This window comes from Stegostoma tigrinum, chromosome 38 (assembly GCF_030684315.1).
Source record: "Stegostoma tigrinum isolate sSteTig4 chromosome 38, sSteTig4.hap1, whole genome shotgun sequence".
NCBI classification, from domain to species: domain Eukaryota; kingdom Metazoa; phylum Chordata; class Chondrichthyes; order Orectolobiformes; family Stegostomatidae; genus Stegostoma; species Stegostoma tigrinum.
This window is the reverse complement of record NC_081391.1, coordinates 23,579,262-23,597,035: the sequence shown is the minus strand read 5'-3', so window position 1 is coordinate 23,597,035 and position 17,774 is coordinate 23,579,262. Positions and strand designations below refer to the sequence as shown.

Sequence of the window (17,774 nt, the reverse complement as noted above, 5' to 3'; positions counted from 1 at the left end):
GGGCAGTTCAAATAGATATAAATGGTAAATGCTTGGTGACATGGCTGTCGGGTGACCAAGGATGGGAGCTAAACATCAGAAGTATTCATGATTTCGGAAGGAGAGGCAGGAAAGCATTTTCATTTCAAGAGTGAGGAATGATTAGATCAGAAAATCACACTGTGGAACCCCTATGCATGGAGAAAGAAATACCAGGGGGCAGAAAACTTTATAGGGGGTTGTATACAGGCCCAGCCCCCACCCCCCAACAGCAATGGTAATGTGAAAGAAAACATTAAGCAAGAAATCAGAGATGCATGCAATAAGCCTACAATTATAACCCAAGGGTGACTTTTATTTCATAACAGATTGGATAGACTAGCACTGTTGTTGTGGAGGATGGCATTTTGGAATGTGTATGTGTCGTGTTGTATTTAGATCAACATAAAGGAATCAGAGAGCAGGATACTGTAGATTGGGTGCTATGCAATGAGAAAGGATGAATTAATACCTCGATGTGCTATGTACTTTGGGAAAGAGTGACCATAATATGAGTTCTTCATTAAGATGGAGAATGAAGTAGTTGAATCTAAGGCAGACAGTACATAGCAGCATACCACAAGGATCAGTGCTTGGATCCCAGCTATTCACAGTGTTTACAAATGACCCGATGAGGACACCATATGGGACATTTCCAAATTAGCTGACAGCACAAGACTGGGCGGGGACTGTGAGTAATGAGAAGGATGTAAGGAGGCTTCAACTTGTTTTAGACAAGTTGAGTGAGTGGATAAACGCATGGCAGTAAGATGTGACTCAATGTGAAGTTACAGACTTTGTTGTGAAAAACAGAAAGGAAGAGTCTTATTTAAATGGTGATACGTTGGAAAGTGTGGATGTGTAAAGGGATTTGAGTGTCCCAGTTGATGAAAGTAGATGGGCAACTGCAAGAAGCAAATAGGAAAGCAAATGGAGTATCGATCCTCGTTGTTAGAGGATTTGTGTTTAGAAGTAGGGATGACTTACTGCAGTTGTGTGGGGTCTTGGTGAGACCACACCCAGAGCATTGTGTGCTGTTTTGGCCTCCCTATCTATGAGGGATACAGTTAACCATTGAGGGAACGCAGCGGAGGTTCATAGGCTGATACAGGGGGTGGCAGGACTGCCATATGAGGAGAGAATGATCCGACTGGTGCTGTATTCACTCGAGTTCAGAAGAGTGAGAAGGGATCTGATCGAAATGTACAAAATTCTAACAGGACTGGACAGACTGGACACTGGGAGGATGTTTCCCCCTGGGTAGGGGGCCTGGAATGTGGGCACACTGTCTCAGGGTACAGGGTAGATCATGTCGGACTGAGATGAGGAAAGGTTTCTTCACTTGGAGAACGGTCAACATGTAGAACTTTCTACCAGAGAAAGCTGGAGGCCGGGTCATTGAATATATCTAAGGAATTTCACTGGAGCATAAGAGGTTGAGGGGTAAGCTAATGGTGGTTTATAAAAATCACTAGGGGCATAGATAAGGTGAATAGCAAAGGTCCTTTCCCAAAACAAGGGGGCGCAATTTTAAGGTGAGAGGAGAAAGTTTTGAAAAGGTCATGGGGGGAACCTTTTTACACACAGGGTGGTTCATATGTGGAATAAACTGCCAAAGGAAGTAGTGAGTGTGGGTGCAGTTACAATGCTTAATAGACATTTAGATAAGTATATGAATGGGGAACACTTGGAAGGATACGGGCCAAATGCAAGAGGGTGGTATTCATTTAGTCTGACAACATCTTTGGACTGGTTCGACCGAAGCACCTGTTTCCATGTTGTATGACTCTATGATTCTACTGGGTAGGGGTGGAAATTGGTGAAGAATCTAAATTGGGTGGAGGGAGGGTAAACTGAGGATAAGATGCATTTGTGTCAGCTGCCAATACAGCAGATTGGGTTAAAATTGTTCTTTAAGTCCATTTCATAACATCCAAAGCATGGAACAAATTCAACCCCAAAACTGGGGAAGGGTGAGAGGGTTGGTAAAAATGGCACAAATGATGAACAATTCATTAGATGGTTGTAATCACATTCCCCACTTCATTTACGACAGCATCCTGCCGTTTGTTGAGTGTCTAGTCTGAGCTTCACTAAGTGTTATTTTCTGTTTTCATGCTAGAAATTAATTTTGTTACCAGTTCAAAGTGATTAATGATCAGCCAGCATCTAAACACAGATCTACTGTGGATGAAAAAGTTTCTTTAAAGTGAGAGCTGCCCATCCTCACTCCTCTTGAGACACTTCATCATTACATTACTTCCAGCTGCAATTTATTTTTTGTTTGAACCATTTAATTTGTGCAGTCAATGTGAGAGTTGTTACGTGTATTTCATTCCAATAGTAGCTATTGGATGCCATGGCCATTGTGTGCCAGAGTGTTCTGCAGCAGCTCAGGATTTCCTGTGTTCACTCACTGGGCGAATGCCCATGGGGCCTGTGTTCTGATGCTCCAACCTCCCATATTCACCTAATTTAAATTTTAAAAAAATCTCAGGCAATGGCCTGTTCTGTTATTCAGTGCAATCCTGGCTCGCTATTTTCCTCATCTCCAGTTTTCAAACCATTGCCCTCATAAGCTGGGTTCAAGCAGCGTCCCTGAGGCATCAGGGGCTGGGAGGGGTAGTAATGCCTGGGGGAAGGGATAAACAAGATCCTGGGAGGGAAGGCAGTGACCCAATCAATTAAAATAAAAGCAAAATCCAGCAGACAGCCAGCAATCTGAAACAAAACAAAATGCGTTTTGGAGCAACTTAGCAGGTCTGGCTGCATCTGTGGAGAGAAAACAAAGTCTGGGACCTCTCTTGAGATACTATTCCCTTGAGGACCTAATGGTGACCTGTCATGGGATGTGGGTGTCACAGACTGGGCCCAGCATTTATTGCCGGTTCCTAGTTGCCTCTTGAGAAGGTGGGGGAGAGCTGCCTTCTTGAACCGCTGCGGCCCATGTGCTGTGGGTTGACCCACAATGCCCTTAGGGAGGGAATTCCAGGATTTTGACCCAATGACACTGAAGGAACAGCGACATATTTCCAAGTCAGGATGGTGGGTGGAACTTGCAGGGGCTGGTGTTCCCATGTCCTTGTCCTTCCAGATGGAAGTGGTAGTGGGTTTGGAAGGTGCTGTCTGAGGCTCTTTGGTAAATTTCTGCAGTGCATCTTGTAGATAGTACACACTGCTGCTACTGAGCGTCAGAGGTGGAGGAAGTGGATGTTGAAGGTGATTGAAGATTTGTCCATTGAACAAGATGCTAATCACTCAGTTCCAGCCCGTATTGGCAATGGAAGCTGTTTGTTTCATAGAGTTTAGCAAATCCGAGGCTACCCCATCAGAGGCCAGGCTTCAAATCTCTAAACTGAACAATAAATGTGAAAGGTCCAAACGTTAAATACCCCACAAATCCCTGAGATTGTTTCACATTCTCTGATTAAAAGCCTTCCCTTACCTGTCCTTGAAAAACCTCCGTAATCCAAAAGCTATCAGTTTAAGAACTGCTTCCAGGATGAACACTGTTGTGAACATGTAGTTACAATACTTCAGAGAAACTTCTAGAGACTGTAGAGGTGGATGAGGAAACAAAACAAAATGATCAACGACAAATAAACAGCAGAATAAGGGATATTTGCTCATTATCTATACAGCTCAGTGTGTCAGTGGGGACTCCAGAAACCTTCAACCCTTAACCTTAGACATGGAGCCCAGTTGTTAAACTCAGAGGTTCAATCTTCCCTTCAGTATTATAACAGTTACCACAGTGTGTGATTTCAACGGCGCACTACCTCGGCGGTTGGCACTGCTGCCTCACAGTACCAAGGACTTGCATTTATTTCCAGCCTTGGGTGTCTGTCTGCACCTTCTCCCTATTTCTGTGTGGGTTTCCTCCCACAGCCCAAAGATGTTCAGGATAAGTGGACTGGCCATGGTGGAGTGGGATGGAGTGGGTTCTGATGGGATGCTCTGCAGAGGGTCAGTGCGGATTCAACGGGCCAAGTGCCCTGCCTCCACACTGTACGGGGTCTATGACTCTAAATATAGGACACAGTATTATATCCAGTCACACATGGAAGGTTATGACAAATTCTAGTCATGTTATACCCTGTAGTGCATGTTTTATCATGCTAGCGAGTTTTGAGAAGATTTGTAGCTCAGGTTGAGGTTCTGGATGTGAGTTTGCTCGCTGAGCTGAAAGGTTAGTTTTCAGACGTTTTGTCACCTTTTTTTTATTTGAAAAAATATACTTTATTCGTGAGAGGTACCAAAAATAAAACATATTTACACACCTACCCAGTCATGCAAGCCGCTCTGGGTTACCCAGGGGGTACGTACACCAACTAAAGGCAAAAAACAAAGAAGGGAAAAAAAAACAAAGCAAAGAAAACACCCCGGCAGTCGTCACCCCGCACAGTCCCCGTTGGCCCCCTGACCAGTTGGGGAAGGCGCCAGCTGGGCCCAGTTACCAGATAGGGCCCTTTTTTCCATTCTGGATATGGGGTTTCATACCGTGGTCTTTCCCCACCGCGCCTTAGCGGCGGCTGCCCCAAGCTTTAGCGCGTCCCTCAGCACGTAGTCCTGGACCTTGGAGTACGCCAGTCTGCAACACTCGGTCGGGGTCAGTTCTTTCAGCTGGCAGACCAGCAAGTTGCGGGCAGACCAGCGAGCGTCTTTCACCGCATTGATGGTCCTCCAGGCGCAGTTGATGTTGGTCTCGGTGTGCGTCCCCGGAAACAGCCCGTAGAGCACGGAGTCCCGCGTCACGGAGCTGCTCGGGACAAACCTCGACAAATACCACTGCATCCCCCTCCAGACCTCCTGTGCATAGGCACACTCCAGAAGGAGGTGATCGACAGTCTCGTCTCCCCCGCAGCCACCTCGAGGGCAGCGTGCGGTGGTGCAGAGATTCCGGGCATGCATAAAGGATCTCACTGGCAGAGCCCCTCTCACCGCCAGCCAAGCAATGTCCTTGTGCTTGTTTGAAAGTTCTGGCAATGAGGCATTCTGCCAAACGACTTTGGCAGTCTGCGTGGGGAACCACACGACGGGATCCACCCTCTCCTTTTCCCGAAGGGTCCCGAGGATACTACGTGCTGACCACTGCCTGACGGCCTTGTGGTCAAAGGTGTTTCCCTTCAAAAATTTCTCCACGAAGGACAGGTGGTACGGGACGGTCCAACTACTCGGAGCGTTCCGCGGCAACGAGGCCAGGCCCATCCTTCGCAACACCGGGGACAGGTAGAACCTCAGTAAGTAGTGACACTTGGTGTTTGCATACTGAGGATCTACGCACAGCTTGATGCAGCCGCACACAAAGGTAGCCGACAGGGCGAGGGTGGCGTTCGGTACGCCCTTTCCCCCATTTCCCAGGTCTTTGTACATGGTGTCTCTGCGGACCCGGTCCATCCTCGACCCCCAAATGAAGTGGAAGATGGCCCGGGTGACTGCAGCGGCGCAGGTCCAGGGAATAGGCCAGGCCTGCGCCACATACAACAGTACCGAAAGCCCCTCGCACCTGACAACCAGGTTCTTACCCGTGATGGAGAGGGACCGGAGCGTCCACCTGCCCAGCTTCTGCTTCAATTTGGTGATATGCTCCTCCCAAGTCTTAGTGCACGCCCCAGCTCCACCAAACCAAACACCCAGCACCTTCAGGTAGTCTGTCCTGATGGTCAAGGGGATGAAGGAGCGGTCGTCCCAGTTCCCGAAGAACATGACCTCGCTCTTACCCCTATTGACTTTGGCACCCGAGGCCAGTTCAAACTGGCCGCAGATGTCCAACAGCCTACTCACCGACCGACGATCGGTGCAGAAGACGGCGACATCGTCCATGTACAGGGAGGTCTTGACCTGAAGGCCTCCGCTGCCTGGGATAGTCACGCCCTTCAGGCTCACGTCCTTCCTGATGGATGCGGCGAAGGGCTCCACACAGCACACGAACAAGGCAGGAGAGAGCAGGCAGCCCTGCCTGACTCCAGATCTAACAGGAAAACTGTCTGATTCCCACCCGTTGATCGAGACTGCGCTAACGATGTTGGCGTAGAGCAGCCGGATCCAATTGCGGATGCCCTCCCCGAACCCCAATTTGGAGAGGACGTCCCTCATGTAAGCGTGAGAGACCCTGTCGAAGGCCTTCTCCTGGTCCAGGCTGATGAGGCAGGTGTCCACCCGCCTGTCCTGTACGTAGGCGATCGTATCCCTGATGAGCGCGAGGCTCTCAGCGATCTTCCTGCCCGGCACAGCACAGGTTTGGTCAGGGTGAATCACTGACTCCAGGACAGACCTGACCCGGTTGGCAATGACCTTGGCCAGGATTTTGTAGTCCACATTCAAAAGTCAAATGGGACGCTAATTCTTAATTTCTTCCCTCTCCCCCTTCCTCTCGTAAATGAGGGTGATGATGCCCTTCCTCATGGACTTGCACATTTCCCCTGCCCGAAGCGCACTATCATACACCTCCAGCAGGTCCTGGCCGACCAGGCCCCGCAGAGCGGAATACAGCTCGACTGGTAAGCCGTAACTCCCGGGAGTCCTATTCCTCTCCAAGGACTTGAGGGCTCTGGTCAGCTCGTCCAGGGATATCGGCCGGTCCAACCACTCCCTCGTGCCGTCGTCTAAGACCTCCGTGATAGACGACAGGAACGACTCGGAGGCCATGCTGTCCGTGGGCTTCGTGTCGTACAGTCCGGCATAGAAGGATCTGCTGATCCTCAAAATGTTGGGCCGAGATGACGTCACCGAGCCGTCGTCCTCCTTCAGCCGGCTAAGCACAGAGCTCTCTTTGTGCACCTTCTGAAAGAAGAAACGCGAGCACGTCTCGTCCTGCTCCACGGAGCAGACCCTGGACCGGAAGATTACCCGGGAGGCTTCCGCGGCGAAGAGCGAGGCTTGCTGGCCCCTCACCTCGCGGAGGTCCTCCGTGACATCGACCCCCATCAACTGCAGAAGGAGCAGGTTCTGCCCCCTTTTCTGGAGTCGCAACAGCTTTCCCCGCCTCTCTCTTGCCTTCTGAACACCCTTGAGGACAAAGAACCTCTTGATGTTCTCCTTCACCGTCTCCCACCAGTCGCCTGGAGACTCAAAGAGGGGTTTCACGGTTCTCCAACCTGCGTACTCCCTCTTAAGCTCCTCGACGTTCTCTGGGGTCAACAGAGTCGTGTTGAGCTTCCACGTCCCCTTGCCGGCCGGCTGGTCGTCCTGTAAGTGACAGTCAGCCAGCAGGAGGCAGTGGTCAGAGAAGAACACCGGCTCGACGCCGGTGGGCCTGACCGAGAACGTCCGTGACACAAACGGGAAGTCTATCCTTGAGCGGATAGACCCGTCTGGCCGCGACCAGGTGTACCTCTGCTGTGCTCCGTCTGCAGGGGTGCTGAAGACGTCGAGCAGCTTGGCGTCCTTCACCGTGCCCATCAGGAATCTGGACGTGACGTCCAGTTGACTTCCCCCACCCGCTGTCCACACGCCGGATCTTCCATCTGCATCAACGATGCAGTTGAAGTCTCCGCCTAGGATGACCGGCCTGGACGTAGCCAGCAGGGGTGGAAGCCGCTGCAGGACGGCCAACCGCTCACTCCGTACCGCTGGGGCGTACACGTTGATCAGCCTCAGGGGAGCGTTCCTGTAGGTGATGTCAGCCACTAGGAGGCGCCCCCCACCACCTCCTGAACTTGAGAGATGGTGAAGTCGCGCCCCCGCAGCAGAATAGCCAGGCCCGAGGAGCGACAGTCGTTATCCCCCAACCAGATCGAAGGCCCACAGGTCCAGGCGCCGGACCATTTCCCGTACCTGCCGAGGTGCGGTATCCCGCACTCCTGCAGAAACAGGAGGTCCGCCTCGATGGTGGTCAGGTAGGCCAACGTGAACACACATCTCGCGGTTGACTTGACGCTGCGCACATTAATGCTCGCAACTCGTACCCCCATTGTGGGCAGTGACCGCAGTACCCTCCCCAAGTCCAAGGTCCAGCCCCTCCATCTGTCCCTTCATGCCCATTGCCCGGGCTAACTGCTGGACGCTCTCCGGGCTCAGGAAACCGTCCGTGCTGCCTTCCGGGTGGCATCCCCCCGTCAGGGGTGCGGAGGCAGGAGGATCCGGCTCCGGGTCATGCTGAGGACGCGCTGTTTCCTCCTTCCCGCCTGGAAGTTCTGGGGGTCCCTCCAGTGCTCCAGCGGCACTTGACTGGGTGTCGGAGGGAGCCTCAGGACGCCTCCCGTCACCTGGAAGCGGGCTGCTGCCTTCCATCTCCCTCGAGATCTTTAACTTCTGCTTCGGGTGGGCCCTCTCCGAATCCCCCTCGTCAGAGGAGCTCTTATAGCCCCCTTGTAGCTGCCTCTTCCCGCCTGATGGTTGCGGTTCCTGGGCCCGTCGACGCACCTTCCTCCTCGCTTTCCGGACTGTTGTCCACTCCCCTGGGTCGCCTGTCGCCGCCTCCATTGGCTCCGGGTTGTCGGGGGGAATCGGAGCCTGCAGGGGTGCTTTGCTGGCCTCGGGCCCATCCTGCGGGGCTGGGCCCTCCTGCACGCCCTGGCCCTCCTGCACATTAGTGGGGTCCTTGCTGGGCCCTGGTGCCTTCCTCTCCTCTGGGGTGGCTGGCCCCGCATTGCCCCTGCTGGCGACCTGGGCGTAGGTGGTGCCCCGCCGCGGGCATGCCCTATAGAGGTGGCCCACTTCCCCGCAAAGGTTGCAGCTTTTCTCTCGTGGGCAATCCTTTGCAAGGTGTCCCTCCTCCCTGCAGTTGGTGGCTTTGCAGTCGGCCGCCACGTGACCTGACCTACCACAGGCGTGGCAGACTTTAGGTTGCCCTGCATAGGTCAGGTAGCCCCTGCTCCCGCCGATCGCGAAGCTGGACGGTGGGTGTACGACATTCCCGTCTGCGCCCATCCTCAGCGTCACCTTGACCTGCCTCTTACTCGTCCAGATGCCAAAGGGGTCCATGATGTCAGTTCGGTCCCCTTCCACCTTCACGTACCTTCCGAGGAAGGTCAGGACATCAACTGCTGGCACATGTGGGTTGTACATATGTACAGTCACCATACGGCTCCTCTGTGCTGGCATCACGAACAGCGGGACAGCGGTCAATACAGAGAGGGGGCCCTCACCTCCTTTCTCCTTGAAAACCTCCAGGAAGCGCTCGCAAAGCTTGGCACTCCTGAAGGTCACGTCGTAAAAACCTCCTCCGGGGAAATCCTGCAGGCAGTAAATGTCCGCAGCAGCGAACACACAACAGTCCAACAGGACCCTCTTCATGAAGAAGGTGCGGTCCACAGGTGCACCTTCATCCACCTTCTTCACGGAAACGCGGATGGTGTTCCGGACACCCTGACCTGGGGCACGAGCACTTGCTGCAGCCATCGTTGCAGGTTGGCTGCTCCCCTGAACCAGTATTAGGCCGAAGCCAGCATTAAGATCCACTGGTTGCAAGGGTGCACAGCCAACCCGACGTCCTCCTTCCACCTCCAAGACAGCGCTCTCCTCCTCTCGGTCCACAAGAGAGTGGGTCTTTATTTTGTTCCGGATGTAAGCTGGTTCACTGAGCTGTAAGGTTTGTTCCCAGATGTTTCGTCACCATTCTAGGTAACCTCATCAGTGAGACTCCGACGAAGCGCTGGTGTTATGTCCCGCTTTCTATTTATCTGTTTAGGTTTCCTTGGGTTGGTGATGCCATTTCCTGCATTGGTGATGTCATTTCCTGTTCTTTTTCTCAGGGGATTGTAGATTGGCTCCAAATCAATGTGTTTGTTGATGGAATTCCGGTTGGAATGCCATGCTTCTAGGAATTCTCGTGCGTGTCTCTGTTTGGCTTGTCCTGGGATGGATGTGTTGTCCCAATCAAAGTGGTGTCCTTCCTCATCTGTATGTAAGGATACGAGTAATAGTGGGTCATGTCGTTTTGTGGCTCGTTGATGTTCGTGTATCCTGGTGGCTAGCTTCCTGCCAGTTTGTCCAATGTAGTGTTTGTCACAGTTCTTGCAATTTATCTTGTAGATGACGTTCGTTTTGCTTGTTGTCTGTATAAGGTCTTTTAAATTCATTAGCTGCTGTTTTAGTGTGTTGGTGGGTTTGTGGGCTACCCTGATGCCAAGAGGTCCGAGTAGTCTGGCAGTCATTTCGGAAATGTCTTTGATGTAGGGGAGAGTGGTTAAGGTTTCTGGGCCTGTTTTGTCTGTTTGTTTGGGTTTGTTGCTGAGGAATTGGCGGATTGTGTTCATAGGGTACCCATTCTTTTTGAAGACGCTGTATAGGTGATTTTCCTCTGCTCTGCCTAGTTCCTCTGTGCTGCAGTGTGTGGTGGCTCATTGGAATAATGTTCTAATGCAGCTTCGTTTGTGGGTGTTGGGATGGTTGCTCCTGTAGTTCAGTATTTGGTCCGTATGTGTTGTTTTCCTGTAGATGCTGGTTTGAAGTTCCCCATTGGCTGTTCGCTCCACTGTGACATCTAGGAATGGCAGTTTGCTGTTGTTTTCCTCCTCGTTTGTGAATGTTATGCCAGTAAAGGGTATTATTGATGGTCTTGAAGGTCTCCTCTAATTTGTTTTGTTTAGTGATGACAAAGGAGAGAGGCTTTCTGATGAAGGGTCTAGGCCCGAAATGTCAGCTTTTGTGCTCCTCAGATGCTGCTGGGCCTGCTGTGTTTGTCCAGCTCCACACTTTGTTATGTTGGATTCTCCAGCATCTGCAGTTCCCATTATCTCTGATACACTTATCTACCTTAATGTTTTTCTAGGCACCCAGTACCTCCTCTTTCTTAATATCGACGTGCCCTAGAATATCAACATACCCCTCCCTAATCTCACCATCCTCCATATCCTTCTCCTTGGTGAATACCAATGCAAAGATCTCATTCCAGATCTCACCGCTTCTTTTGGCACCCTGTATAAATACCTTACTTTGTTCTTGAGTGAATTTACCCTTTTCCCTAGCTACCCTCTTGCTCCTAATATATGGATAACAGAAAAAAAAACCCGAAAAAATGTGGACCCTGGAAATCAGAAACAAAAATGCTCAGCAGGTCTGATAGCATCTGTGGAGAGAAATCAGAGTTAACATTTCAAGGAAGGGTCACTGGACACGAAACATTGACTCTGATTTCTCTCTGTAAATGCTGCCAGACCTACTGAGCTTTTACAGCAATTTCTATTTTTATAAAATGCCTTGGGATTCTCTTTAGTCTTTCTTGCCAAGGACATTTCATGGCGTCTTTTAGCTCTCTTAATTCCTTGTTTAACTCTTTTCCTGCTTTCTTTATATTCCTCAAGAGCCTTGTTTAATTTCAGCCAACAAATCCTGTTCTGGCTGAGGTACACTGGGGACCTGCCTTCTCCCCCAGCTCCTGTCAGTGTAAGGTAATAGCAAAGGATGATTAACAAAAATTGCTCAGAAAACAGGCCAAGCAGAAGCGAACTAAGCCCCGTACTGACTGTGTTAGTTCCATTGTGTTATTACAAACATATAGTACACAATATCTATTGCTATATCTGCAGCACCATCAGGAATGAAAATTAGTTAAGTTTGAAAAAATTGATTAAAAAGTTCTCAATTCCGGCTGTAATATATTCCCCATTAAATATCACAATGCGAATGACTGATGATCAGTATTTGTCAGGGATGAAGATTAAGGTTCAAGTGAACAAATAGGAAATTAACTTGCAAACGTGACTAAAGCTTTCACATTCAGCTTCAATATTAACAACACTTTAATTAACAACATGAATAGTTCAATGATTTCATTAGATTTACCATTCCAGTCCCTAGAGAACATGCAATTTAACATTTCAAATCGACTTTTCAACAGTTCAGCAAAGTATCTTTTTTCTATTTAGTTACTTAATCTGTCTTTCCTTTTCTCAGTCTCTCTCTTTATTTCTCCCTCATGATTCTGATTCTCTCTCTTGCTCGTCACCCTCATTTCCTCACTTGCTCCCTGTCTACCATTCTCCTTGTCTCACCCTATCTCTGACTCACTCTTTCTCTCTCACTCCCGATGTCACACTACTTCAATACATACCCCTCTCTCTGTCTCTCTGCCTGTCTCTCACCCTATTTCTATCTCACTCCCTCTATCACTTCCTGTCTCACAACCTCTCTCTGTCACATCCCTTTCTCTCCCTTACACTGCCTGTCTGTCTCATTCCTCCTTTTTCAAACTCTGTCTCTCTGTCACTCCCTCTCTCTCTCTCTGTCTCACTCTCTCTTTTGTACACTTCCTCTCTCTTTGTCACTCTTTCCCTTTCTCTGTCTCACCATCTCTCTCTAACTTTGCCTCTCTCTCTGTCACTCTTTGTCTCACTCCTCCCCTCAGTGTCTCACTCCCTTTCTCTCCATTGCTGTCTGTTACTGATAGTTGTCTCTCTTCCCACCATCTTGGTACTTGAACTAAAATCAAAAATAAGAAAAAAATAGCATTCTGTTATCCAATAAAATCTCAGATACAGTTATCATTTTGGTCCTTTTAAAAAAGTGGGGATTTTGATGATTAGATTATGTTGAAAGTTATGTTCAGGTTAATATTTTCATTGTAACCAACTCAGCCTGAGCTGTGGTCTCGATGGGCATTGGGTAGTGGGTGAGGAACTAGGAATGGCCAGAGGTATGAAGCTGAACTGTGCAGGGTTCCTGGTCAGGGCTGAGGTGGAGGGAAGGAAGGTCAGAATTAGAGCTCCCCCTTCTCCCACTAAGTGTGCTGATCACAGCAATGTCTTGCCTCCTACCTTGGACTGTCAGAACATGGATCAGAAAATAACAGGCCCAAGTCCTATTTCAGTGTACACTGCATTCTGAGGGAGTGCTGCACTGCCAGTGGTGCTGTCTTATGGATGGGATGTTAAAGGGAGGGCCCAGCTGACCTCATGAGTGGATGTAAATAAATGCTGTGCCCACCATTTTGGTCCAATATTTATCCCACCAGCAATGCTGCAAAAATAAAGGCCTCATTATGAACTGCTGTTTAGAGAATCTTACTCTGCACTTATATTCCTTCATTACAGCCCAGGCCCACACTTCAAGGATAACCTCAATGGCGGCACGGTGGCTCAGTGGTTAGTACAGCTGCCTCACAGCACTAGGGACCTGGGTTCGAACCCACCCTCGGGTGACTGTCTGTGTGGACTTAGCACATTCTCCCCGTGTCTGTGTGGGTTTCCTCCGGGTGCTCCGGTTTCCTCCCACAATCCAAAGATGTGCAGGTTAGAGTGGATTGGCAAATACAAGGTACGGGGATAGGCCTGGGTGGGATGCTCTTCAGAGAGTTAGTGCAGACTTGTTGGGCTGAATGGCCTGTTTCCACACTGGAGGGATCCTATGAAGTGTTTAATGGTGAGATTGTGGACGATGCTTTCTAACTGCTTCTCTATTCAAACTGATGTCCTTGCCCTTTCACTAGGGAATGAAGGTTCCTAGAATAGCAGGATTTTCGTATAAAGAGGAACTGATTGGTTAGGACAATAGTTGCGGGAATTCACTGATATCTCAGAGAAACCAAAACATTTCTGACAGAACTGGACAGGGAGATACAGGAAAGATGTTCCCAATATCCAGGAGGAATCTAGAACCAGGGGTCACAATCTAAGGATATGTAGCCCACTTAGGACTGAGGTGAGGAGAAATATCAAACATCTTCACCCAGAATGTGGGGAGCCTGTGGAATTCTCTACTACAGAAAGTGTTGAGGCCACAACGTTGAATGATTTCAAAGAATTAGATATAGTCCTTGAGGCTAAGGGGATCAGAGGGTATGGGGAGGAAGAGAGACCAGGGGACTGAGTTGGATGAGTAGCCACGATCATACTGAAGAGCGGAACAGGCTGGAAGGGCCAAATGGCCTACTGCAGCTCCTATTTTTTGTCCTTCATGTTACTTGGTGATGCCTGTCCTAGCCAAATAGGCCTACCCATCTTCACAGCTGGGCCTGATGAAAGGAGAATGACCGTTTGGGCTTGCTCCACAGAAAGGCATCACGACAGCTATGGGCTAGGATAAGAAAAGTAAACACTTCCATTCCTGCAGTGTATTTCTCACGCTCTCAGAGCACATCCCAGGCAGTGAGATAAAACACAGCCACTGCCCTAAAGTAAGAAACACAGCAGCCAATTAAGCACAGCAAGCTCCCACAAGCAAATTGATGACAACCAGGTTGTCTCTTTAATGCATACATCTCTCAAACAGAGCTGCACTCCCCCAGTACTGCACCAGGAGTATTCACTGGGTTTGGGTCTCCAAAGTGGAAATGGTACCTAATAGGTCCTCACTCAGAATGAACCTCGGCTCATTCCAAAGGAAGAGAGGTAGCCAATGGCTGGAATATCATAGACAGCTTTGCTTGCTTTAGTTAGGCAAGATATACTGACCTCGGGGGCAGTTCAGAGAAGGTTCACTCAGCTGGTCCTGAGTGTGGAGGGACTGTCTTACGTAGAGGGGTTGTGTACATTAGGCCTGTACTCATTAAAGTTGAGAAGAATGAGATGTGACCTTATTGAAACATACAAGATTCTTAGAGAACTTATTAGATTAGATTCCCTACAGTGTGGAAACAGGCCCTTCGGCCCAACAAGTCCACACCGCCCCTTGAAGCATCCCACCCAGACCCATTCACCTATAATCCACACACCCCTGAACACTACGGGCAATTTAGCATGGCCAATCCACCTAACCTGCACATCTTTGGACTGTGGGAGGAAACCGGAGCACCCGGAGGGAACACACGCAGACACAGGGAGAATGTGCAAACTCCACACAGACAGTCGCCCGAGGCTGGAATCGAACTTGAGTGCCTGGAGCTGTGAGGCTGCAGTGCTAACCACTGAGCCACCGTGCCGCCCAACTTGACAGAATGGATTTGGAAAGGTCATTTAGACAATAGACAATAGACAATAGACAATAGGTGCTGGAATAGGCCATTTTGCCCTTCGAGCCAGCACCACCATTCATTATGATCATGGCTGATCATCCACAATCAGTATCCTGTTCCTGCCTTATCCCCATAACCCTTGATTCCACTATCTTTAAGAGCTCTATCCATCTCTTTCTTGAAAGCATCCAGAGAGTTGGCCTCCACTGCCTTCTGGGGCAGTGCATTCCATATATCCACCACTCTCTGGGTGAAGAAGTTTCGCCTCAACTCTGCCCTAAATGGCCTACCCCTTATTTTTAAACTGTGTCCTCTGCTCCTGGACTCACCCATCAGCAGAAACATGCTTCCTGCCTCCAGAGTGTCCAATCCCTTAATAATCTTATACATCTCAATCAGATCCCCTCTCATCCTTCTAAACTCAAGAGTATACAAGCCCAGTCGCTCCAATCTTTCAACATATGATAGTCCCGCCATTCCGGGAATTGACCTTGCGAACCTACGCTGCACTCCCTCAATAGCAAGAATGTCCTTCCTCAAATTGGGAGACCAAAACTGCACACAATATTCCAGGTGCGGTCTCACCAGGGCCCTGTACAGCTGCAGAAGGACCTCTTTGCTCCTATACTCAATTCCTCTTGTAATGAAGGCCAGCATGCTATTAGCTTTCTTCACTACCTGCTGTACCTGCATACTTGCTTTCATTGACTGATGTACAAGAATACCTAGATCTCGTTGTACTTGCCCTTTACCTAAGTTGACTTCATTGATATAGTAATCTGCCTTCCTGTTCTTGCCACCAAAGTGTATAACCACACATTTATCCACATTAAACTGCATCTGCCATGCATCCGTCCACTCACCTAGCCTGTCCAAGTCACCCTGTATTCTCATAACATCCTCCTCACATTACACACTGCCACCCAACTTTGTGTCATCAGAAAATTTGCTAATATTACTTCTAATGCCTTCGTCTATATCATTAATATATATCATAAACAGCTGCGGCCCCAGCACCGAACCTTGTGGTACCCCACTTGTCACTGCCTGCCATTCCGAAAGGGACCCTACTCTGTGCTTCCTGTCAGCCAGCCAATTTTCAGTCCAAGTCAGTATTTTGCCCCCAGTACCATGTGCCCATGCGGGACTTTATCAAAGGCTTTCTGAAAGTCCAGGTACACTACATCCACTGGCTCTCCCTTATCCATCTTCATAGATACATCCTCAAAAAATTCCAGAAGGTTAGTCAAGCACGATTTCCCCTTCGTAAATCCAAGCTGACTCTGACATATTCTGTTACTGCTATCCAAATGAGTCGTAATTTCATCCTTTATAATTGACTCCAGCATCTTTCCCACCACTGACGTCAGGCTAACCGGTCTGCAATTTCCTGTTTTCTCTCTCCCTCCCTTCTTGAAAAGTGGGACAACATTTGCCACCCTCCAATCCACAGGAACTGATCCTGAATCTATAGAACCTTGGAAAATAATTACCAACGCGTCCACAATTTCTAGATCCACCTCCTTAAGTACCCTGGGATACAGACCATCAGGTCCCGGGGACTTATCAGCCATCAGACCTAACAGTCTATCCAACACCATTTCCTGCCGAATATAAATACCCTTCAGTTCGTCCATTACCCTTGGTCCTTCAGCCACTACTGCATCTGGGAGATTGCTTGTGTCTTCCCCAGTGAAGACAGATCCAAAGTACCTATTCAACTCATCTGCCATTTCCTTGTTCCCCATAACAAATTCACCCGTTTCTGACTTCAAGGGCCCAATTTTAGTCGTAACCATTTTTCTTTTCACATACCTAAAAAAGCTTTTACTATCCTCCTTTATTTTTTGGCCAGTTTTCCTTCATAGCTCATTTTTTCTCTGTGTATTGCCTTTTTAGTTATCTGCTGTTGCTCTTTAAAAGCTTCCCAGTCCTCCGGCTTCCCACTCATCTTTGCTATGTTATACTTCTTCTCTTTTATTTTTACATAGTCCTTAACTTCCCTCGTCAGCCACGGCTGCCCTTGCCTCCCCTTAGGATCTTTCTTCCTCTTTGGAATGAACTGATCCTGCACCTTCTGCATTATACCCAGAAATACCTGCCATTGTTGTTCCACTGCCATCCCTGCTGGGGTATTGTACCACTGAGCTTTGGCCAGCTCCTCCCTCATAGCTCCATAGTTCCCTTTGTTCAACTGCAATACTGACACTTCCGATTCTCCCTTCTCCCTCTCAAACTGCAGATTAAAACTTATTATGGTCACGACCTCCTAATGGCTCCTTTACTTTGAGGTCCCTGATCAAATCCGGTTCATTGCACAACACCAGATCCAGAATTGCCTCCTCCCTGGTAGGCTCCAGTACAAGCTGTTCTAAGAATCCATCTCGGAGGCACTCTACAAACTCCCTTTCTTGGGGTCCAGTACCATCCTGATTCTCCCAGTCTACCCGCATGTTGAAATCTCCCATAACAACTGTAGTGATATCTTTGTGACAGGCCAATTTCAACTCTTGATTCAACCTGCACCCTACCTCCTGACTACTGTTTGGGGGCCTGTAGATAACTCCCATTAGGGTCTTTCTACCCTTAGAATTTCTCAGCTCTAGGAGAGTTTATGGCCAGCGGCATCATCTCAGGATGCGGGCTCACCTATTTATGATAGAGATGAGGAGGAATTTGTTTACTCAGAGGGTAGTGAGTCTGGAATTCTTTACCGCCAAGGCCTAGCAGGGCTGGGTCAATAATATATGCAAGGCTGAGATAGAGAGATTTTCAATCCGGAAGGGAATCAAGGATTATAGGGTGAAATACCTGCACAGAGACTGGTATCCTGTCACCAGGTAACCAGTTATTTACTTATGCATAGTACACTGTCTGTGGTCAACTAGCTCGGAGTCAATCCACCAAACTGAGGAGATTCTAA

The 17,774-nt window shown here is 49.0% G+C and overlaps 1 protein-coding gene across 2 annotated transcripts in view; it reads right to left on the bottom strand.

Moving 5' to 3' along the window:
- The window catches only part of cacna1ia (calcium voltage-gated channel subunit alpha1 Ia), a 203,400-nt gene that overhangs the window by 27,000 nt on the left and 158,626 nt on the right, over nucleotides 1-17,774 (bottom strand). For both annotated transcript variants that reach the window (XM_048521514.2, XM_048521511.2), the window contains exon 25: nucleotides 3,464-3,573. In XM_048521514.2, coding sequence (XP_048377471.1) covers nucleotides 3,464-3,573 — 110 coding nt within the window. The remainder of the gene's footprint in view (nucleotides 1-3,463; nucleotides 3,574-17,774) is intronic.